Raw genomic sequence first — 25,312 nt, forward strand, 5'->3', positions numbered from 1 at the left:
AAAAAACTCTGGATGTTCATTATGCTTTCCTTTGCTGTTTTGACGTGACAGACAAGTGATTTAGCCCCTCTCCTCATCTATGATGTGGGCCCATTATGGCTTGTGTACTACAAGTGCCAGCAACCATCTCTTCCATTCAGAAATGACATCAGAGGCCCTGATAGCTGCACATAAACCAGCAGCTATAATATGAGAGACTAGTGCTGGCTCCTGGCTGGTGCGGGCGTCCCCTCCGCAGTCAGGTTGGGAGTCTCTCGGCTTTGTCTCTCTCTTCTCTGTCTGTAGCCCGGCAGTGGCTGGAGGCACCTGGAGCAGACAGATCTGTGTTTGTAGAGCTGCTGGCAGCCGTCTCCGGCACATATTTTCTTGCATGTGCAGATCATTCCTGGCAATGCCAGCGGGAATACTCCCACACAGATACCAGTGTAATTCTCCTGGGTTTCACCACTATGCGCTTTCTACAAACGGGTGTTTATGTGCCTGGTGTATTGCTGGTCATAAATACTACCGCATTAGCCTGCTGTGCGTCTTCTACCTGTCCCACAAATACGAAATCTACTGACACATTACACACTCCTCTGCGGATTCCTTATTTCTGCATTGATCTAAAGTGCTGTCGGATGCAGATTATTTTTTTTTATGTTTGTTGCAATATCATCATATTGCCAGCTAGCAATAGGTCAGAATATAGATTTGTATTGGTTTTAACAGGAGCTCAGACTTCCTCCCCCACAAAAGTATTCTAATGGGTTAATCAGCTTCTTATGAAGTTGGTTCTAGTGCAATATGTGGGGGTTAGATACAGGAAAATTAGATTGTGAGCCCCACTGGAGAATGTCAGTCGTTGTACAGCGCTGTGGAGTATGTTGTTGCTATCACATAATTGCAAATTAATGTTGGCCACAAATCCAACACATTTGCTTACTGTTTGGGATTTGCATAAAAAGTCCCTAATATCCAGCTGTGTATGCAGGAGAGATCTGATAATAGAGCCGATTGATGGAAATTGACCAGCAATATAGAAACTGAATTCAGATTCCCCCTCCTGTTTCTTAAAGGGAATCTGTCACCCCCTGGCACTTATCTGACCTCTAATATGGGCATACAGGTGATAGAAATGTAAATCTATACCTACCTGTATGCCTCATATTAGAGGTCTCGTTGCTGTGAAATGTTTTTTTTTTATTCCTACAAGTTTGGGTATGTGCACACGGTCAGGAAACGCTGCGGTTTGGACGCTGCACTCTTGCGCTGCGTGCAAACCGCAGCGTTCCACATTACATGCAAAGTGGATGGGATTTCCAGAAATCCCATGCCCACTATGCGTCTCCGTACACCTGCGGACATATGGCGAGGCTTTCCAGACCGCAGCATGTCTATTTCTCTTGCGGAGTCGCTAGTCTACGTAAGAGAATGAGATCAGTGCAATTTATTGATTGTGATGAATCCGCACGGTTCAATGAACACATGTGCAGTCACCTGTGTGCAGCGCTTTGGACGCAGCATAAAGTATACTTCCTTCAAAGCGCTGACAGTATGGATAGTGTGCACATACCCTTTCTGATGGCTTACAGGCCTTGGGCCTCGAAGAAATCCTGCTTCCTGTGTGTCCCGGGGCGCACTTCTTCCTGGCCCCGGGACGGGAACACATCAGAAACTTGGGAATAAAAAGATATTTAACATATTAGAAGTCTGATAAATCCCAGGGGGTGACAGATTCCCTTTGAATCTGATTGGGCAACTACTTCCATTTTTTTCTTTTTTTTTTTTTTTTTTGGCACCAGTTTTGATAAATTTCCTGACTGACTGTTGTAAAGTAGCCTCCTTACTCCTGCCCATTCAGGCTATGTGCGCACAATCAGGATTTGCTTGCAAAAATTTCTGCAGCGATACTGCAAGGTTCTGCACCTCTTGGCATCAAAAACGCTGCTGAAATTCTGCGCGTTTTTGATGCATTTATTTTTTTTTGCATTTACATGCGTTTTTTGTGCGTTTTTGCCTGCGTATTTGCCATGCATTTTTTCCCAATGCATTGTATAGGAAAACTGCAGGCAAATCCTCACAAAGAATGGACCTGCTGCTGCTTCCGCACGCGAAAGCCTGATCATGTGCACAGATCTTCCAATATCCCATAGAAAATGCTGGGATAAGGTTTGTAATGTGTTTTTGGGGCCAAATCCATGCGGATTTGCCGCATAAAAACGCACCGTGTGCACATACCCTTACGGTAAATGCACACAGAGCAGATTTGCTATGGATTTTCTGCATGGATTTGTGGTATAAAAATATGCACAGGTTTGGAAAGAAGAAACTGCAGTACATGCGGCACCAGGTGGAGAGACAAAAGGTGAAGCTAGACTTTAGAGGCCTTCTCCAACGTGCCATACATATCCGGTGGAGGATGTCCCATCTGTGGCTATGGGGCTTCATCATTTTTCATTTTCTGCTGTTATAACTGAACAGAAAACCATTAATGCAGACGGGACCTCAGTCTTCCATGTTTTATACAACCTTGTGATCCTCGTGTGTGACCGGTGTCATGTGTCTATTATCAGCTGATATTAACACTTGGATGCCAGATGTAGGTACTTAAAATATTGAGTGCTTTGACAACAGAGCAGTAAGTGACTGTAAATAATCACAGCTTGGATTTGAGAGCTGAGGGTGATATTTTCTGTGCCAGCACATGGACTCACCGAGCTGTAACCATACAGTGTGGAGAAACAACAAGCCAACTCGTACAGGAGCTACTAAGGTGGTGCTGGTCTGTATAGAGCACATTACATGGACGTAAGCCACACTGGTGCTGAGTGTTATAGGATAAGATGTCGGCATGTTTGGAAGGTTTGTTCATTTCAGTGGTGCATGACCATCCCTCCATGGATGTCGAAGAGCTAAAAGGGCTGCCGTTGGCTTCTTACAGCGACCCTTTGGAATATAAGTTATCTGTTTGTGATCATCATCTTGCCCTCTTTGTCTCATGTTTCTCCAATCATTCCTGTTTTAAGCATGGCAGAGACATTATCCTGCTCAAAGAGGGCACTGCCATTGTGGCATACTGCTGACATGGAGCAATGTACTTGGTTTGATGTCTAAAATCCACATGCCAAGACCCAAGGTTTACCAGCAGAACATTGTCCAGAACTTCTGGGGCTTCCGGCAGTGAAGGGGTCCACATGGGCACTTTGACCCTGCAGCTGCACACCCACATATGCTTTCTGACACCCTTTTATCATAGCTAGCAGGAACATTTTCAGCATTTTGTGCTGCATTCACTTTTCCGCAGGATTGATACACATTACGCAAAGCCATCGGCTCTATTGGTGGGAGACTGGGAGTGATAGTCCGTGCTGCTGATGTAGAAAGCAAGAAACAGCAATGAAATGATCATGCAGTTTATTATCTATGCGTTTCGAAGTTGAACCAACGTCTTCCTCAGGGGAAACGCAGTAGCTGAGTTATTTTGGTTGGCAGTTAGGTCAACTTCGAAACGCGTAGAGAATAAATCGCATGATCATTTCATTGTTTGCGCTGCCGATGTAGAAAGACAGCAATCACCCCAATTCTCCTACGAATTGTTCCATACAATGGGATTTCCCATTCTGAGGGTGCTGTAGTAGCTGATTTATCTTGATTCCTCCGTTGTTGGTTAATACTACCCTGATAGGTGAGCAGTTCCCTATTTTCACCTATTACCAAATTCCTCCATTGGATAAGACCCTATTGCGCTCAATGTCCCCTCTTTTTCATCAAGCCATCGGTTCTGCATCCCAGGAGCCCCCTTCAGAGCTGCTGTTTTGGGGACGCTTTGATCAGCTCTTTAATCATTACATATGTGTCCCTTGTCAAATTCACTCAGATCTTTATGCTTACAGATGTGAGAAGGGGTTAAACTCATAGTTTACTTATGATCTTGCTCGAGATTTAAAGGGTTGTGATATACCATCAGTGGATCCTGAAAGTGAAGGGACTAAATCAATGCTGCAGCCTCTTTTATGTTTTTTCTGGCCCCTGACCACCCGACTGTGCAGAGAACTGTAGCCGGCCCAATTCACTTGCCATCACGTGAGGAGATGGGAATATCCGCTGCTCTGTAAATGCATTTATAATAGGTGGTTCGTGATGAGTTTATTAGGCGACGGTCCCATAGTTATAAGCCGTGCACGCACTGCATTGTATATAGTAGTAGCTGCGCTTCACATACGGACATGACTTTCCTGCCAAGAAATACAATCTACGAACCTGGTGTTCTAACAAAACAAAATAAAACTATTTTACCAGTATGTACAAGTTCATAAAGTATATTATGCAGAAGAGTATTTCGTGTACTTTATTGCTGGTTTTTGGTCTTTAGTGGCACTGACTGGGAGCTCTGCACCAGAAACTTACTGGCCCTATTGGTGGCCGAGCGTTGAGTATTACTGCAAGCTTTTGTGGGTAATTCGACATCTGTGTACTCTGAAGAAAACCCACCGCTTCCTTCTCTCACCACGTGCAGTTAAAGTGGGAAGTTGTAGAAAGGCTTTTTTTTTTTTGTAAAACTGTCACTAGATGTGAGAGTTTGTTGCTTTCATATCCCCTGTTACATCATGTTTCAACATTTCCCATTAGCCTGCCATTACTTAAAGGGAATCTGTCACCAGATTTCTTTCACCTAATCTGAGAGCAGTATAATGTCAGAGACTCTGATTTCAGCGGAGTCACGTTCTATTAGCTGTAGTTTTGATAATGTCCTGCTGATAAAATCACTGTTTTATCTCTAGAGGACTAGTAAACCTGCTGCCATGTTGTCCTCCATATTTATCAACTCTGTATAACTCCACCTCCACCACTGACAGTGTACACAGAAAGCTGCCAATCAGTGGTGTGGGCGGGGTTATACAGGGCTTAGTATTCAGAGAACTGCTAGATCTGCAGCAGATAAAACAGGGATTTTATGAAATCTGCAGCAAGCAGCCTAGTTAGTGCTACATCACTGGAATCAGGGCCTCTGTCCCTGTATCGTGGTGCTTTCAGATGAGGTAGCAAAAACCTGGTGATACTCCCTTTAAGGCAAATTAGTTTGCCAGATATTACCCAATTGTTTCCAATTCTATGGCGAGAACATCAGTGTATTGGCTTATCACTTCTCTGTGTAACCAATGTTCCCTGGGAGCTGATGGGACACTTACGCAAATGGGCAACCACAGATTTCAGTGGGCACCCTTTTTTATTGTAATGAGATGTTATAGGAGCCATTTCTGCTGCTGGTCCAAAGGAGCGGAGATCTCCAATCAGTAGGGCCTGTGAAATAAACTATTGGCAAGAGACTTGCAGGGAAACTCGCTCAACTTTAAAGGTCTGTTTACACAGACCGACCAGCGGCATAATATGACACCAATTGGTAAAGTCTTACCAATCGGTGGTCGTTTATATGAACAGGCAGATCAAAGTGAGCAATGCACACTACGATCTACACTAAGGACACATAGGCTGCCATATGCAGTGCGCGTCCTGTTTACACAGGACGATGTACCACCGATGATGATCAGGTGATCGGCAGCCTGTTTGCACTGCAAGATGAAATGAGCGTTTTTAACAACGCTCAATCAGGATGATTTTTCAGTTTAATTGTCCTTTTAAGTCTATATTTTCACTTAATGTTTTTCTATTTTTTATGTTCAAAATGCAGCTTTAAGATGTCTCGGCAAAATTTCTCTTCACTTTTCTCTCCTAATTATGTATGAAATGTAGAGAATGTATTTAATTACTTATCGATTGCCGTCTTCCCCTGTTTCCAGCATGGCTCCGGTCCTCTTCTGGCTCATGTGAACCACTCTGCAGCTTTGGCACACACAGCGTCTGCTTTGCCGGATTACAGCTCTGCGACTGCTGTGTGGAGCAGTAGCTGCTTTCCCGATGTAAGTTGCTTACATCCTGGTTTTACGACAAATGAGCACGAAGAATTCTTGAGTTCTCACCAAGGGGAACAATTTGTGATATACTAGTTAAGGTGTGCTTCTGACAAGCATTGGTTACCAAAAGTGGAGGATCCCTTTAAAGAATCACTCCCATGCAGCTTTCCTCGTACTAAATCTTTGTATGTGCACGTAGTGTAGTGTCATCGTGTTAATATACTCGCCTTCTGCTCCTCTTCTGAGAGACGTCACCACTCTTCACTCTCTGGGTCACTCTGTTGTTTGCTTGAGCTGGAAGTCTCTTTTTTACAATGTAAGTCTTATGGCACCTCGGTCTCACACGCCATAGACTCGCATTATAAAAGCCAGTTCCAGGGTCACGGAGAGCGTAGTGTGACCCGGAGAGTCTGCAGAGCAGTGACATCACTGAGAAGAGGAGCAGAACGGCGCTGGATACCGGAGAGAGCAGCAGTAGGTGAGCATATTAAAGGGAACCTGTCAAGTGAAAAAAACGCTATTAATCTGCAGGTAGGAGGTTAATCTGCATGTCAATAGCGTTTTGAACCTGCCCGACGCCTGCACCTAGACCCGTGCTGCCGGGAGGAAATTAACTTTATTTCCCCCGGTAGCATTCTGGTTTCGGTCATGGGGGCGACCCCGGCATTGGTTCAGTCACCGCTCTGTGTATAGAGAGCGACAGCTGTAACTGCGCCCCCCTCACTGACTGACAGCCGGCCCTAATGCTGAGCTGCTGTCAGTCGGGGCCGGTGGAGCAGTTACAGCTGCCGCTCTCTATACACAGAGCAGTGACTGAACCCGTAGCGGCGCTGCCCCTGTGACTGAAACCCGATAAATACCGGCAGGGGGGAATAAAGTTAATTTCCTCTCGGTAGCGGGGGACTAAGTGCAGGTGCCGGGCTGGTTCAAAACGCTATTAACCTGCAGATTAACAGCATTTTTTCGTTTGACAGGTTCCCTTTAACACACTGACACTACACTTCATACACATGTATACACACATTTAGTAAATGCAAATCTCCATAGGAGGGCTTCTTTAAGGTTGCTCTGACTTGTGGTAATTCTACGATGTAGCCTAAATGGTAAGAAAATTCAGCTACTTGGTACATCCATGTATAAATAGCTGCTGTGTGTGAATTGAAGCATAGCTTTTTATCACATCTTTTGCCTCATCTTGTCTATAGCACTGAGAATACATGTGAAACTTATAGACAGGCATCCACTTGCCGTTCTCTGGTACTACTGCCAAATTGTGTCATAAGAGCTTTAAATCCGGATGGTACGTATGTCCGGTGTGATTACACAATGATCTCCATGGGAAGCTAGAAGTCTCGAACAAGATACTAGTGCAAACATTTACTGAGTTAGAAAAGCCGATCACAAGGGTCTGTCATAAGGGTCTGTCGGGGAGGGAGACACGCGATGTGATGCTGAGATTGTGAGAACGGCTAGTGCTCCGGGTCTGCAACTGTGAAGGTGTCCTGCTCCGATTAGGATACAGAATCGGCCCGTGTGAATGAGCCGTATGTTTGTTGCAGTTTTAAGCTATTTTCTAATATGGTCTTCAAATTATCTTTAGTAAAGGAGTTTTTTTCTAATGTCCCATCACCATTCCTGACTTGCTTGTTTTAGTAAATGTCTGTAAAATAATTTTAATATTAATAATCTGCATATTTTCTTAGAAGCCTTCATAGTAATGTTCCTCTGTTATTCCTCTTAGAAATATCTGAATAGGTTAACAACTAGGTGTTAGCAGTTTGGGGGTCTACCCCCTACTAATCTGGCATGGGAATTGTAGCAGAGATGACAGTGCAGAGTTGTAGGAAAAGATACTTCAAAATTGTGATTTCATGGTAAATGCAAATACCTAGGACAAGGGTCTTGTTCCCAATGAGAACGTTTCCTCACCTTCACATGACTTTGGTAAGAAGGATTGTGATTGGAGCATCTCTTGAACCTGTGAGTTACTGCTCCATTAAGTCCAGGGGTCTCGTTGTAGATAATATAGAGCTGATCGACCAGATCTGGAGGATAAAAGATTTTACATAATTTCTGCATTGTGACACGTCGTCCCTTGTTCTGTTTTTTCTTCCCTCCGGTGCTGCTAATGTAAATGTCGCTCTTGCTCTCGGCTTGACATTAGAATTCCTGTCACATGACTTCACTATAACGCATTCATAAGTGGGAAGGTCACATGACAGGGTGTGCATGCTCAATCGTGTCAATCAAGCAGTACCATAGCAACCCCAGAGCATGCATAATATATACATTTAGTGACAAATGAATCAATTTGCAGGACCCTGGTCCAGGGGCCATGTCTTTATTCCATGATCTCTGGACCGGAGAGCTGCAGGCCCTTTGCGTTACCCCGCAACAATGACCTCACATTAGGCCTAAAAATCAGGAAAGGCAGCAGGGATCTCAGCAGGTAGAAGGCGGTTCACAGCGCTCTCTTCCGGCAGCCACCTAACACTGATATGATTACTGGACTAAGGTCCGGTGAGTATATTCGCTCATCGCTATACGTTTCCACAGTAGCCGATCAGGAAACGTTTTCATTTTCCTTATATAACAATGTCACTTGTCCATTGAGAAAGCCAAAGAATAGTGACGACAGTAATATAGTGTCAGCTAATGTTCTATATGTGGAGAGAGTGCCAGCTGTCCTGGGTATCACTCACCCACATCTGCTATTCCAGCTCGCCCTACAGTACAGCCGAGCCACATGCTGCAAGGTGCATGTACCCGTAACTCTACACGGATATCTGATCTGCCAGCGTGTATATGCGCTGTTATGTGTCACCCAGGGAAAGAGCGCTGTTACAGCATGTCTAATCACTATATAATGTGTATATATGTATGATTGATTATATATATTTTTTCTTCAGGTACTGTGTTTTGCTACTGCGCTGCTTTTCTGTCTCATTTGGGTTAATTACTTTCCTTGGCATTTGACCAGGCTACATAACAAGTATGCTCCTCAAATTACAAGAAAATCAGATTTTTCTTTTAATTGCTTTAATACAATACAATGCCATTATAATGAATGTTTTATCTATTCCTGTTTTCTGTACTAAAAGGGCTATGCGCTGCTAGTTACTATCAGATGATCCTGAGGAAAAAATAAATAAACCACCAAAAAAATGAAGAAATCTATGTAACCTATATGAATAGATATTAATGGCACTATATGTTTATTTAGGAGACTTCAGTAAGAAGTCTCTTCTGTCTCTGATGGGTTTTTCTTATGATCTCCTGTAGGCGCGGATTGAACCCACCCCACCGAGTGAAGTCAATCTCTATGACCACGTTTACACAGCAAGAAATAGAATTCCTCCAGAAACACGGCAATGACGTAAGTGTCACCACATCACCCACATTACCCATACAGCGCTAGCACATCATAACGCACACGTTCAGACTGATCATGTCGGAGCCGTGAGCTTCTGTAACTGAGCTGCTCTGCATGCAGGAACTATGCTGCGGTGTAGCAGAACAGGGCAGATACCCACCACTGTATTTTCCCCTTGGGGGTAATGTATACACGTGGAGGATGCACAGTGGATTTCGCACCCTTAATCTGCAATAATTTACGGCACAGTTAGTGTTAATGGAGTTTTAAAAACCTCATCCACATGTAGCAGAAACTATCCGCGTTGAAATCAGGGCACGCTGCGGATGGTCAGAGCTGTAGGATCCTCATTCCTATGCAAAGAAAAAAGGTTCCCTGCTCGTAACACAAGACGACTTCTATGGTGAATCTACAGCACGATGCACTGCAGGATAAGCAGCTTTTGCATCAGAATTATTCCACTGTGTCTGAACTTGCACTAATAGAACTGGTGTCCAAAACCTGGGTGGGGGGTCTGGTGTGGCATAAGTTTCACAAATTTGCTAGGAATCCAAGGGGTGGAAAGTGACATGCCAAGCTTGGCATGCCAATGTGAGGAGGCTTATAAGCCTTGCAATGCTCCTATGGGAAATTAATTATGAAATTTGCCTCTTCAGAGAGGAAGATGACTAGAGTTTTACCTATTGGAAGTGGCAATCCTAAAAGTCAGTATCAACCCTTCAATAAGCCTTGCCACATGACATAGGATAAAAGCCAAACCAGAATCTCAATTTGCAGACAGTGTTTCGGGGTATTGCCCCTTGTCAGTGCTAAGTGTGAGATTTGGTTGGGCTGGCATCTGATTGGAATCCAAGGGGTTATGTTTCTCCTGTGCGCTAGGAACCGCATATTTCTATCTGTATCAACAATTACTTCATGTATTTTCTGTTTACAGCGCCATTGCGGTGTGTTTCCATTCATGTTGGTGAATGTATGGCATACATGCACCGGTGTAGTTATTTGGTACTTTACTAATTGCTAGCCACTCTTTCCATGGGGTCCAGGTTTATGATAGTGATGAACTACAGTGGGTATGGAAAGCATTCAGACCCCTTTAAATTTTTCACTCTTTGTTTCATTGACGCCATTTGGTAAATTCTAAAAAGTTCATTTTTTTTCTCATTAAAGTACACTCTGCACCCCATCTTGACTGAAAAAAACAGAAATGTAGAAATTTTTGCAAATTTATTAAAAAAGAAAAACTGAAATATCACATGGTCATAAGTATTCAGACCCTTTGCTCATTATTGAGTAGAAGCACCCTTTTGAGCTAATACAGCCATGAGTCTTCTTGGGAATGATGCAACAAGTTTTTCACACCTGGATTTGGGGATCCTCTGCCATTCTTCCTTGCCGATCCTCTCCAGTTCTGTCAGGTTGGATGGTGAATGTTGGTGGTCAGCTATTTTCAGGTCTCTCCAGAGATGCTCAATTGGATTTAGGTCAGGGCTCTGGCTGGGCCAGTCAAAAATGGTCACAGAGTTGTTCTGAAGCCACTCCTTTTGTTTTAGCTGTGTGCTTAGGGTCTTTGTCTTGTTGGAAGGTGAACCTTCGGCCAAGTCTGAGGTCCAGGGCACTCTGGAAGAAGTTTTCATCCAGGATATCTCTGTACTTGGCCGCATTCATGTTTCCTTCAATTGTAACCAGTCGTCCTGTCCCAGCAGCTGAAAAACACCCCCATAGCATGATGCTGCCACCACCATGTTTCACTGTTGGGATTGTATTGGGTAGGTGAAGAACAGTGACTGATTTTCTCCACACACACAGCTTGGAATTATTACCAAAAAGTTCTTTCTTCATCACATCAGACCAGAGAATCTTATTTCTCATAGTCTGGGAGTCCTCCATATGTTTTTGAGCAAACTCTATGCGGGCTTTCATATGTCTTGCACTGAGGAGAGGCTTCCGTCGGGCCACTCTGCCATAAAGGCCTGACTAGTGGAGGGCTGCAGTGATAGTTGACTTTGTAGAACTTTCTCCCATCTCCCTACTGCATCTCTGGATCTCAGCCACAGTGATCTTGGGGTTCTTCTTTACCTCTCTCACCAAGGCTCTTCTCCCACAATTGCTCAGTTTGGCTGGACAGCCAGGTCTAGGAAGACCTCTGGTCCCAAACTTCTTCCATTTAAGGATTATGGAGGCCACTGTGCTCTTAGGAACCTTGAATAATGTAGAAATTCTTTTGTAACCTTGGCCAGATCTGTGCCTTGCCACAATTCTGTCTCTGAGCTCCTTGGGCTGTTGCTTTGAGCTCATGATTCTCATTTGGTCTGACATGCACTGTGAGCTGTGAGGTCTTATATAGACAGGTGTGTGCCTTTCCAAATCAAGTCCTATCAGTTTAATTTAACCCAGCTGGACTCCAATGAAGGAGTAGAACCATCTCAAGGAAGATCACAAGGAAATGGACAGCATGTGACTTAAATATGAGTGTCTGAGCAAAGGGTCTGAATACTTATGACCATGTGATATTTCAGTTTTTCTTTTTTAATAAAGTTGCAAAAATGTCTATTTCTGTTTTTTTTCAGTCAAGATGGGGTGCAGAGTGTACTTTAACCCCTTTAAAGCCCAAGAAGTACTAATACTTATCTGCGCCCTGGGCTTTAAGAGACTGACGCGTATTAGTACGTCTTTGCGATCGCGCCCGCACATACGATGTGCGGGCGCGATCGCCGACGGTTGTCAGCTGATTGTCACATCTGACGCCTGGTGCTATGTGCAGGGAGCTGTCCCGCACGCCCCTGGCACATTAACCCCCGCAATGCTGCGATCGAAGTCGAAGTGGCAAGGGGAGGTGATTGCAATACTCACCTCCTCTTTCGGCCTCCAGCGCTGTCTGCCGCTGCTTCTTGGATGTTGCCATGACGACCCGATGTCATCATGACAACATCCGGGTCACCAGACAGCAGGAAGATATTTTAGGGTTGGGGTTGGGTTAGGGTTAGGGTTGGGATTGTTTTCAAAAGTAAAAAAAAATAAAAAAAATGGCGATATGGCAACTAGTGTTGAGCGCAACTGTTCGCTACTTGAGTTTGCATCGGGTGCTCGAGTCTCTGCCCCATATGCTTTGCGGCCAAAAAAAACCTTGCGGGGATTGCCTGCCATGCACAAGCGATCCCCACATGTTTTTTTTTGGGTGTCTAATAACCGTGAAACATGCGGACGGGGACTCGAGCATGTCACTCGAGCACCTGCGATACATGGTGCATACCGGAGTACCCGATGCAAACTCAAGTAGCGAGCACTTGCGCTCAAGACTAATGACAACTTATTCAATATGATGACCTAATGTTATCAAATTCTGTGTCGTACCTCTGGGTTCAAAATGTTCACTATACCCCTTGATAAAATCCTTGAAGGGTGTAGCTTCCAAAATAAGGTCACTTGTGGGGGGGTTTCCACTATTTAAGCACATCAGGGGCTCTCCAAACGCGACATGGCGTCCGCTCTTGATTCCAGCCAAGTTTGTGTTCAAAAAGTCACACAGTGCTCCTTCCCTTCTGAATTCTGCCGTGCGCCCAAACACTGTATTTTCCCCACATATCGGGTATTAGCGTACTCAGGAGAAATTGCACAACAGTTTTTGGGGTCCATTTTCTCCTCTTACCCTTGTGAAAATAAAAAAATTGGGGCTAAAACATCATTTTTGTGGAAAAAGTTCGATTTTTTTATTTATTTTTTTATTTTTTTTTTTTTTATTTTCACGGCACCATGTTATAAACTTCTGTAAAGGACTTGGGGGTTCAGGGTGCTCACCACACATCTAGATAAGTTCCCTGAGGGGTCTAGTTTCCAAAATGGTGTCACTTGTGGGGGGGCTTCCACTGTTTAGGCACATCAGGGGTTCCCCAATGCAACATGGCGTCCGCTAATTATTCAAGCAAATTTTACATTCAAAAAGTCAAATGGCGCTCCTTCCCTTCCGAACCCTGCCGTGCTCCCAAACAGTGTTTTTTTTCCCCACATATGGGGTATCTGCGTGCCCACAAATTGCACAACAAATTTTGGGGTCCATCTTTTGCTGTTACCCCTGCGAAAATAAAAAAAAAATTGGGTCTAAAGTAACATTTTTGTGAAAAAAGTTAAATGTTAATTTTATTCCAAAAATTCCTGTGAAGCACCTGAAGGGTTAATAAAGTTCTTGAATGTGGTTTTGAGCACCTTGAGGGGTGCAGTTTTTAGAATGGTGTCACTTTTGGGTATTCTCTGTCATAAAGACCCCTCAAAGTGACTTCAAATTTATGTCCTTAAAAAAATGGTTTTGTAAATTTTGTTGGAAAAATGAGAAATCGCTGGTCAACTTTTAACCCTTATAGCTCCCTAATAAAAAAAAAAATAAAAAAATTTTGGTTCCAAAATTGTGCTGATGTAAAGTAGACATGTGGGAATGTTATTTATTAACTATTTTGTGTCACATAACTCTCTGGTTTAAGGGCATGAAAATAGCAAATTTTGAAAATGGCAAAATTTTCGCCAAATTTCCGTTTTTTTCACAAATGCAAGTGATATTGAAGAAATTTTACCACAATCATGAAGTACAATATGTCATTAAAAAACAATCTCAGAATCAGGGGGATCCGTTGAAGCGTTCCAGAGTTATCTCATAAAGTGTCAGTGGTCAGAATTGTAAAAATTGGCCTGGTCATTAACGTGCAAACCACCTTGGGTTGCAAAGGGGTTTTCTTTTTTAATAAATTTGCAAAAATTTCTACATTTCTGTTTTTTTTCAGTCAAGATGGGGTGCAGAGTGTACTTTAATGAGAAAAAAATGAACTTTTTAGAATTTACCGAATGGCTGCAATGAAACAAAGAGTGAAAAATGTAAAGGGGTCTGAATACTTTCTGTACCCACTGTTTTCTTAGGCTAGATCCTCAGTATATCAGATTTGGGGGTCCGACCTAGGGATCAGGTGTTGTAATCTCAGGTGATGGCCAGATGTAATCGCATTGAGCCGAGCAGCTCCATTCAGTGTGCAGTGGCCGCTGCTGGGTACAGCAGAACATCTGTCTGCCACTGGGGCTTATAAAACAATACGACAGATCAGCTCATTAGATTCATGGTAAAATATATATAAAAACTCTATTTATCTAAACGCTTTTCCATTGTTTTCAGTGACAATAATCCACACTGGCCGTGGTGTGAGCGTTTAGTGTGCACACATCGTGCAGTTGTGCCTGGTTCTTTCATGTTTTTGCTGAAGCTAAAGGACTTGTTTCTGGCTGTGTAAATACACCTTGTGAGCTCAGTCCGGCCGGTCAGCTGATCACTATGCGGGCCTTTGTTTTCTAGCAGGAAGGCCCTGACTGTAGAGCAGGAAATTATAAATGATGACCTTTATGTTTCCCTGCCAACTCAGCTACTGCCTGGAGTACGGAAAGCAAAGTGCTCTCATATGCAGCTGCTTCCTATCCCATCCACAGCTACAGGCACGTATGATATATATGTGGCCTTATGTATAGATCAGGCTGGCTGTGGACAGGGGATTGTTCTGCAGATCATTGAACAATCGGCTTATATCAGCAGCATCTGCTAATGACAGACCAGAGATAATAAAGTTCAAATCTGCTGATGTCTGTGAATAAAGGGGTTGTCCGGTCACAGCAAGTCATGACCACTGTGTTCTGGATCAATTGGGAGAATGGGGCACTTTTATACTCGTTGGAATAAAACAGCAGTGCTCCTTCTCGACCAGCGCTGCCTTCCTTCCCTATGGGGCTGCTGAGCACTGCGGGGGGGGGGGGGGGCATTCCCCGATCTGCCAATTGGTGCGGGTCCTAGCAGTGGGACACCCACCAATCAGCACGTCATCTCCTATCATACGGAGAGGAACAACTTGTTTTAACCAAATAACTCTTTTAAGGCATCCATATAGGTTAGTTGTCTGTCACCTCAACAGCTGCTTCTCCTAACTGAGCTTCTACCCCCCCACCCTAAAAGAACGGGCTTGTTGAAATCTATTATGGATATCAGGACCCCCATGTACACTCCCTTACAGAAGTTATGTCGCTTATTCATGTTATGTAAATAAAAGCTTATAACCTGACGTTAAATTCATCCATTGGTTTTATAAATTACTCTTTTGAAAGCTGAAACCCTCCCAAATTTGGTTTAGGTTAAGAAAATAAATTGGCATCAATGCTGAAATATTGATCATTTAATGAACACAGAATGGTCAGATTTTGGCAAGACAAAAGTTTTGTCGCTTGGTCATATAATGCACCCAATCCTAGTTTACAGTGGATGTGTATAAGAAGAAACCCAGCACCCCAGACCTTCACTTGAACTGCAACTTGAGCTCTGACAACATGCCAAAAATCCACCCTGCGACCAAAGCCTTGATTATCAAGAGGCTGAAGACCAGATCCACTGCAGAAGTGGCTGGCACCTTTAATATGTCTCAGCGTCAAGTACAAAGTATTAAAAAAAGATTTGAAGAGACTGGAGATGTTTGACAAGCCCAGGTGCGGCAGACCCCGCAAGACAACTGCTCAGGAGGAACGTTTGTTGGTTAGAAAATCCAAAGCAAGCCCCTCTTCCACTGCAGCAGAGCTCCAACAGGCCTGGTCACCTCAATTCCCTGTGTCAACTAGAACAGTTTGTAGGATTCTGTCTCGAAATGGCCTCCATGGTCGAATCAGTGCCCAGAAACCAGCACTAAACAAAAGGCAAATAAAAAAACATGTGGCATTTGCAAAGTCCCTCAGCCTGCTAAACAGATGGACGCTGGAAAAGTGGCAGAAGGTGGATTTCTCTGATGAATCTTCAGTAGAATTACACGACAGCCACCGCAAATACTGCAGGAGACCTACTGGAGCCCGTATGGATCCAAAATACACCCAGAAAACAGTTAAATTTGGTGGTGGAAAGATCATGGTCTGGGGTTACATTCAGTATGGGGGTGTGCGAAACATTTGCAAGGTGGAAGGCAATATCAGTAGCCTAAAATATCAAGAAGTATTAGCTACCTCTTACATTCCAAATCATAAATTCTGCAGCAGGATGGTGCTCCATCTCATACATCCATCTCTACAACAAAGTTCCTCCAGGCAAAAAAGATCAAGGTGCTCAAGGACTGGCCAGCCCAGTCACCAGACATGAACATCATTGAGCATGTTTGGGGTAGGATGAAAGAGGAAGCTTGGAAGACAAAACCAAAGAATCTCGATGAACGCTGGGAGGCATGTAAGACTGCATCATTTGCTATTCCTGATGACTTCATTAATAAATTGTATGAATCGTTGTTGAACTGCATATATGCAGTCCTTCAAGCTCATGGAAGTCACGCAAAATATTAAATATGACTCTAATAGCACCACAACTTTATTCACCAATGTTATGCAACATATATTTGTATTTTAAGATAATCATTGGTTTGAATATCACATTACTTTCTGTGCGCGACAAAACTTTTGTCTTACCAAAATCTGACCATTCTGTGTTCATTAACCACTTTACAGCCTGTGCCATATTAGTACGCACAGGCTGTAATCCCCCTGTTCAGTGAGGGCTCCGGCGATGAGCCCGCACTGAACCGGGCACATGTCAGCTGATTATTACCACCCGCGGCTGTTAACATGTTAAATGCTGCTGTTAATCTCTGACAGCGGCATTTAACAGCGCCACGCCGGAAGCGCGTCACTTACCCCGCCCATTGGTGACCCTGTCACGTGATCGCGGGTCACCGATGGGTGGGCATGACAACCCTGGGTCTGCAGCAGACTCCAGTGGTTGTCATGAGCTGGTTGCTATGAGCGCCACCTAGTGCTCGGCGCTCATAGCACAGGACCATTTCTGCTACATACTGGTGATCTGCTGATCATCTGTATGTAGCCGAGGCGATCAGACAAGTGCTGCTTCTAGTCTCCTATGGAGACTATAGAAGCAAGCAAAAAGTGGAAAAAAAATGTTTTTAAAAATATATAAAAGTTTAAATCACCCCCCTTTCACCCCATTCAAAATAAAATGATAAAAAATAAACCCCACATACACATATTTGGTATCGCCGCGTTCAGAATCGCCCGATCTATCAATATAAAAAAAGAATTAATCTGATTGGTAAACGGCGTAACGAGAAAAAAATTACTTTTTTTGGTCACCGCAACATTTCAATAAAATGCAATAACGGGCGATCAAAACTTCGGATCTACCCCAACATGGTATCAATAAAAACTTCAGCTCGGTGCGCAAAAAATAAGCCCTCACCCGGCCCCAGATCCCGAAAATTGGAGATGCTACGGGTCTTGGAAAATGGTGCCTTTTTTATTTCTTTTTATTTTACCAAACTGGAATTTTTTTCACCACTTAAATAAAAAAGAACCTATACATGTTTGATATCTACGAACTCGTAATGACCTGGAGAATAATAATGGCAGGTCAGTTTTAGCATTCAGTGAACATGGTAAAAAAAATTTAAAAAAAACATCTGTGGTATTGCACTTTTTTTGCAATTTCACCGCACTTGGAATTTTTTTCCCGTACACGATATGGTAACACTATTAATGGCGTTGAAAAGTACAACTCGTCCCGCAAAAAATAAGCCCTCACTCGGCCATACTGACCAAAAAATAAAAACGCTATGGCTCTGGGAACAAGGGGAACAAAAAACGAAAATGCAAAAAATGGAAAATCCCATGGTCGCGAAGTGGTTAAATGATCAATATTTCAGCACTGATGCCAATTTATTTTCTTAACCTAAACCAAATTTGGGAGGGTTTCAGCTTTCAAAAGAGTAATTTATAAAACCAATGGATGAATTTAACGTCCAGTTATAAGCTTTTATTTACATAACATAAATAAGTGACATAACTTCTGTCAGGGAGTGTACAGTAGATCAGGGATAATCAAGCTTTTCTGGTTTGAGGGCTACAAAGTCAGGTTAAACTAATCCGAAGGAGTGCAATAAAACGTTCCTGGCATATTTAAATAGTATGTCGTAAATTTCTAAATCACAAGGCTGCGGTCTATTGTACCTCGGTCCCAAAGGGGGAAGGGCCCACACTAACACTCAACATATCCCCAGCCCTCCTGGCCAGAAGGCTGCAGTAACAGACAGATCTTTAGCCTCCCCTCGCTGGAGCTTGGAAGCCTGTCTTTCTCCCAACATCTACCTGGGCTAACACCCAATGAAGCTGAGGGCACCGCTTACTTTGGATCTCCTAACGAGGGAGGAGGACCAGGGAAATGCAGGCCATGATGGATCCTGATGACCGCGTACCCCCTAAAATTCAGAAAGGAACACATAAGAGCCGCATACCAAAGGCAACAAGCGCACATTGAGAGAGAAAATGAATAAGATGGTGATTACTGTGACCTTCAATCAGCAACTTAGAATACCTCTACCTAGCCAGGAGGCCGGGATTAGGGGGGTGTGCTTACATAGTTACAGAGTTAAAACTGTTAAAAAAAAGACTGAAGGTGAAGTGCTGTGTAAACACGCCATCCCTCATGTGGTCCCACACTAAGTCAGTTTGGACACCCCAGGCATAATTTAGCTTCAGGCTCTCAAGCTGCTGGGCTCATGGCTTCAGTCTCGGGGGGGTCAGAGTCACTTACAGGATGATTATGTACGCCATCCTGTAGCTTCTGCACAGTGCGAATTAGTGACTCCACCCAACATCAACGACTTTGACTTTAGCCACTGATAAAGAACAGATACTACACTTGTTCTTTACCAAAAATTCCAAGAATTAATTCTAGGACTCCTACCTTTTTGGACTATAGTTTAGTTTTCTTCTGTTTACACTCCAGAAATGAAGAAGCCATAAATGTGACTCTTATTATAGTTGTGTCACAACCATGCATGGTGGCCTCTCCATCTTGCCATTCTGCCACTATATGGAGATATCAGAGATGTCCACACCGGGCACCGTTATTATATACATGTCCCTGCTCCCCTGCCACCTGCCCCTTCACCTGACATGAGAATACATGTGAGCAGCCATTAATTACAGAAATTCATGGCGGGAGCAGATGGTGCGGTCTGTACAGGGTGGTAATGCACAATGTGCTGGATCCTCCAGAGAGAAGGGGGCGCTCTTTGTAGGAGCTTTTTGCTCACTTAAAGAGAGGAGCCCTGACCAGGACCCCCTCACCTATTAATTCTGCATGTCATAATTTTCCCGTAACACTAAATAAGTATATTACAGTCAGGGGGTCTGATGCTGGGAGCATTTGCCAAAAACCTAGAGTGATTTGTATTTCTTTCTTCTCTGTGTGATTCCTGCTCAGTCAGAATTTCGACCACATTGACTTGTACTGAATGTACTTCTTTATACAGTGAACTTTTCACCTTGTGTCCCCTCGAGATTCTAAATGAAAGTAATGAGTAATCTAAGCTTATTCTGAATATTCATTATTTTTATTTTTTTTTTTATTCTAGGTGTGCAAACAGATTTGGTTAGGATTATTTGATGATAGGTCTTCTGCTATCCCAGATTTTAGAGATCCTCAAAAAGTTAAAGAATTCCTACAAGAAAAATACGAGAAGAAGCGATGGTAAGTGCAGCCGATCTTGTCCTACTTGTACACCTACGATGAATTGGGTCTGAACAGTAAAAGGTTTTCTCACTGTAGAAAATAAAAGCATAAAGTTAGGATAACATTACTTTCTAATGAGTCTGACTGCCAGATTCCCCACCCATCCTCAGAATGATTGGCTGCAGCGTTACTTTAGCACTGTGGGCGCTTTATTGTTTTTCCCTACATAGTGCCATTTTCTCAGCAGAGACCTGCATTTACTTGATTGAGCGGTTTTGCCGCTTCCTGTACAAGAGGTGGCCAGGAGCGCTGCTCTGCAGGTGAAATGTCCAGGTGACCTTCATCCCTTCATTCCCAGGATTAAAAGGGTTCCAGAGCGAGGTTTCTCATCAATCTGAAAATATGTCCGAATGTAGAATACCAGTTTAATAAGAATAAAAAGTTAAAGACCGTTTGTCTGTAATTCTTTTTTTTTATTTGAGAAATATGTTTGTTTTATTTGCCTTTTGGAAATATTTTAATTCACATTTGGGGTTCAATGAGCATCTGTCTTGAGGTTGCACAAGACATCTGTATACATCATCAAATAGATCTTAGGCCTGATGAGGCTGGTGTGCTTATTTTGAAAATTCATGTCAGAATGGTTACATGATCCTGGTTTTAAAATTTGGTTTTCATGAGTCCTGCAAAGGAGTGAGGAAGCTCATGAGTCTAAGTACCCGATTCATCAAAAGCTATGATGCCATAGTTTGGCGTAAAAAGCTCCAAAAAGTTTCAAAATTTTGGTGCAGCCTGAGGCTGTGCTAAAATTTTGCGACTTATTTCATGTGCCGGCTATTTTCACCTAGCTCCATAAAAGTGGGCTGAGCTGGGGCGGCATGCAGGGTTGTGGTGACCGCCTCTCGTCAAATTCATGACAAGTGGCAGCGTTCTTGATGTCACAAATCTCACTCCAGTACCCAATTGGAGTAGGTTTCTGTGGCGAGGCACGCACCAGATTCATTAAGAGGCTTGCACCTCTTCATGAATCAGGAACTTCTGACTCCTGCACACCACCTCAAGACCGATGTGAACATCACCAGTCTTATTGAATCAGGATCTAATTGTATTCACCCTGCCTGACTGACTGACTGCAGGCAGCTTCTATTGATCAGTGTGGATTTCAGTAGGGATGAGGAACACTGCAAAGCTGGCAATCAGGCTAGGTGGGCAAGGAGTGCAAACAGTTTATACAACTAAACTGACTTGGATTTTCAGAGTAAGTACACCAGCCTCTTAAGAACTACACAAAGTACACGAGGTCTAAAAACTATTTAATAATGCATCCCGTTTCCACTATCCGAAATCTTCTGACTGATCTTGCTGTGTATGACCACTTGGATTCGAAGGTTTATGGCCATCACATCTGAAGCCTTGCTTTTCCTTTTTATTATCTCCTTACAGTGTGTTAATTTTTCATTTAGGTATGTTCCTCCAGAACAAGCCAGGGTGGTGGCCTCTGTCCATGCCTCTATATCCGGGTCCTCCGCAAGTAGCACCAGTAGTACACCAGAAGTAAAACCATTAAAAACGCTGTTGGGGGAAGCTGCACCGTCCCTGCAGCTGAACAAAGGGACCCCTAGCCAGGTGAGCAAGTAACTACAAAATGATAATACAATGTGTCAAAGATTTTATATTAAATGCAGCAACATTTCCACTGTAGCATAGGCACCATGGGAAGCTCTCACAACACCAAGGCTGCCAGTTTGTGTGCCAGAATACCATGCGAGTAGTGCCTCCAAGAGTAGTATGTTACAGCAGACCTCCATTTGCCGGGATCTGTGGCCTATCCCCTGCTCATAGTCTTAAGAGTGTTTTATTAGACTGCTTCCTACAGTCTCCTAAATATTGCTTGGGCTGGCAACTGCTCTGCCCCTTAAATCGTGCCTTTGGTGTCCTCCATTCATCCCCTCGGCACTGTGAGTGCCCAACTAAAGAGGTTGTCCAGGACCATTTTTTTTTTTTTTTTTTTTTACTATTGGCCTAAAAACTAACAGGCAGATAGTTGCTAACTGAGGCAACTACAGACAACTACCTGCATGTTTTACCCGGTGCTGGCTCATAGCAGTCAAGCAATAGCTCCTGCTGGTGATTCAGCTGCAGAACATCAGCAGAGCAGCTCTTCTTCTTCCTGGCTGCTCTGTTGACGTGGCGTGACTTTTGACGTCATGCTGATTGACAGTTGGCTCCCTGCAGTTAGGCAGCAGGGAGCTGGCTGTCAGTCAGCATGATGTCGACAGGCACGCCTTGTCAATAGAGCGGAAGATAAGCCGCAGCTCTGTCGATGTGACGTCGGTGGAAGCTGCTGAATCGCCGGAGGAGATCAGCGCCAGACACAACAAGCTGGTAGTTGGCAGCTACCTGCCTGTTAGTACTTGGGTCCATAGTTAAAAAAAAAAACAAAAACATAGTCCTGGATAAACCCTTTATTGCATAAATATCCACAATTCACATTGACGCGTTGCTCAGTGTTTTCCTGTGATCAGTTTCCGATCAGCAGACACCAGTCCCAGCGGGCCCCCTATAGATGTACGTCTACCATGCCTGTAGGTAGATCTGACCCTGATTTGTAGAATTAAAAAAACAAGACTAGGTTTTCACTACTTTCCTTGCTTTTCTATTGACGCATTTCAGTTATGTCGTGCTGCCGAAAAATAAAATCATATACCGCCATTGACTCCTGCTGTAAACTCTCCCGTTGTTGGGGGTTGTAATGAACATGTAATACTTCTTAGAGTTCTGCCTTACTTTGGTAGAAGCTATTTAATGACTTGAGCTCCACTAACCTACTTTTCTAAAAGCTTTACGTTGCCTTTGAGACCTGCCCACATCCCATTACAATACGTGCACAGCTCAAATATTCCGTCTTCATGCCGTCCAGAAGCGATAGCGGAAAAAATGAGATTTGTGGATGATGCATGCTTGTTCGGATACCTCTTTGAGGTCGCTAGTAATTGTAAAATCATTTGCTTGCTGTGAATGACCTCTATGATGATGGAGCACTTGCTAGCGGGCAGTTTTATGGTGCACATCTGACTTGCCTTCAGTTGCTGTTGAGCTCCCAGAGAGCACAAACTCATTACAGGATCATCAGAAAGCTTAGGAAGTGGATTCTATTTTAAATAGTCCCCTGGTGGTCCGCAAAGTGACGACACTGACTACTTTAATGTCCGTTTATACCCTTTTGTCACACTCACAAGTATGCTAAGATTTGGAGAGAGGTACGGCAGGAAATATGTTAGAGACAAGAACTTACACCGTTCACATGTAGTGTTTTTTTTTTTAGCTTGAAGGCTGGCTGCTTAGAATATTTTTAGACGCTGTGAGTGAATTGTAAAAGCGAAAACTTTAAAAGGGAGTTAAAGGGGACATTCTCATCTCCAAGATCCTATCCCAATATGTAGTAGGTGTAATAATATTAGCAAATACCTCCAATTAGGAATGTAGTATAGTTCTTCTGATTCGCTATATCTCTTTCCTTATGTGCTGGCATTGCAGGAACTTGGGTATCCATGGTTACTACCACTGATATAGTGACCGTTAGTTGCTAGTGGTCATAACCATGGATACCTAAGGTCCTGCAATGCCCTGCACATGGGGTAAGCAACACAGCGAATCAGAAGAACTATGCTACATTTCTAATTGGAGGTATTTGCTAATATTATCACAGCTAGTACATATTGGGATAGTAGGATTTGGAGATGAGAATCCCCCTTTAAAGAGATTTTCTGGGCTCAGATATCAATGACCTATTCTCAAGATCGGTCATTAATATCAGATTAGTGAACGTCCGACACCCCCACTGATCAGACGGCAGCAGCATGTGCCCATGTAAGGAGCCGGAACAGCTCAGCTGCGCTCGCTGGTCGTTCTCAGGCTCTGCAGCTCAGATCCCATAAACCTTATTAGAAGCTGAGCTGCAGAACCCAAAAATGACCTGGAAAACTCCTTAAATGTGTAGCTTATATGTAATAGTATAATTAATTAACAAGTCAATGGTATTGATTGAAATGTAAGACACTATTTGGAGAGGTCGGGAAGAATCTCATCCAACTTAAAATTAGCCACAATTGTCCAATGGAGATCAGCGTTATTTCTTCCTCACAATAAAACATCTGATTTGAATGGGGCCCTCCCATGTTGGGGAAGAAATAGAGGAATGGGTTTGAGTGTAAGAGTTTGGGGGTGAGAAGGTTTAGGCATTGTTGACCTACAGAAAGTAATGGAGTCGTTGCGCTGCTCCTCCTGCACATTGTTGCTGGTCTCTGAAATGCTGAGACGACATCCGAGCCATTTCCCAACTGCATTTCCTTTTTCTTGATGCGGCTTCCTCCCTATAATCTTGCGCTGACTTTGCTCATAGATTTTTGGGCTGGTGAATGAAAACTTCCTCTTGTTTTTCCTGTCCATCATTCGCCCCCATCCTTCAGTGCCCGACCTTTTGTTCCAGCAGTGCTCTCCCTCTTACACACTTTTCTTTAATCCCTTAGTAGCCATTTTTTTTTCCCTAGAAATGGCTTTTTCCACAAGTAGTAATGTGACTTGGCAAACGTCACGGAGATATTCCCTAAGCAGAGAACTAATGATCTCCCCAGCTATCTGCTGCTGCTCGAACGCGAATGCCATCTCTCTGGGGACGGATACATGGAGGTGGTGAATTATTTATGACATTAGCATTACATTGTCCGCATGCGGAGTACATTAGAGCGCGGCCACGGACAAGAAGTATGGTGTCCTACAATAGCCGTATACTACAGTCATGGCCAAAAGTTTTTAGAATGACACCAAAATTATATTTTCACATGATCTGCTGGCCTCTGGTTTTTATTAGTGTTTGTCTGATGTTTATATCACATACTGAAATATAATTGCAATCATATTATGAGTACCAATAGGTTATATTGACAGTTAGAATGAGTTAATGCAGCAAGTCAATATTTGCAGTGTTGCCCCTTCTTCTTCAAGACCTCTGTAATTCTCCCTGGCATGCTCTCAATCAACTTTTGGACCAAATCCTGACTGATAGCAGTCCATTCTTGCATAATCAATGCTTGCATTTTGCCAGAATTTGTTGGTTTTTGTTTGTCCACCCGTCTCTTGATGATTGACCACAAGTTCTCAATGGGATTAAGATCTGGGGAGTTTCCAGGTCATGGACCCAAAATCTCTGTTTTGTTCCATGAGCCATTTAGTTATCACCTTTGCTTTATGCCAAGGTCCTCCATCATGCTGGAAAAGGCATTGTTGGGCGCCAAACTGCTCTTGGACTTTTGGGAGAAGTTGCTCTTGGAGGACATTCTGGTACCATTCTTTATTCATGGCTGTGTTTTTAGGCAAGACTGTGAGTGAGCCGATTCCCTTGGCTGAGAAGCAACCCCACACATGAATGGTTTCAGGATGCTTTATAGTTGGCATGAGACAAGACTGGTGGTAGCGCTCACCTCTTCTTCTCCGAATAAGCTGTTTTCCAGATGTCCCAAACAATCGAAA

General features: G+C 43.4%; 1 protein-coding gene across 7 annotated transcripts in view; it reads left to right on the forward strand.

The window, feature by feature from the left end:
• The window catches only part of AGFG1 (ArfGAP with FG repeats 1), a 62,552-nt gene that overhangs the window by 10,094 nt on the left and 27,146 nt on the right, over positions 1-25,312 (forward strand). For all 7 annotated transcript variants that reach the window (XM_073674422.1, XM_073674427.1, XM_073674420.1 and 4 more), the window contains exons 2-4: positions 9,177-9,270; positions 19,686-19,801; positions 21,247-21,409. In XM_073674422.1, the coding sequence (XP_073530523.1) occupies positions 9,177-9,270; positions 19,686-19,801; positions 21,247-21,409 (373 nt within the window). The remainder of the gene's footprint in view (positions 1-9,176; positions 9,271-19,685; positions 19,802-21,246; positions 21,410-25,312) is intronic.

Source organism: Phyllobates terribilis, unplaced genomic scaffold, assembly GCF_046119375.1.
Source record: "Phyllobates terribilis strain yellow unplaced genomic scaffold, ASM4611937v1 Scaffold_3__8_contigs__length_932513732, whole genome shotgun sequence".
In the NCBI taxonomy this organism is placed as follows: Eukaryota; Metazoa; Chordata; class Amphibia; order Anura; family Dendrobatidae; genus Phyllobates; species Phyllobates terribilis.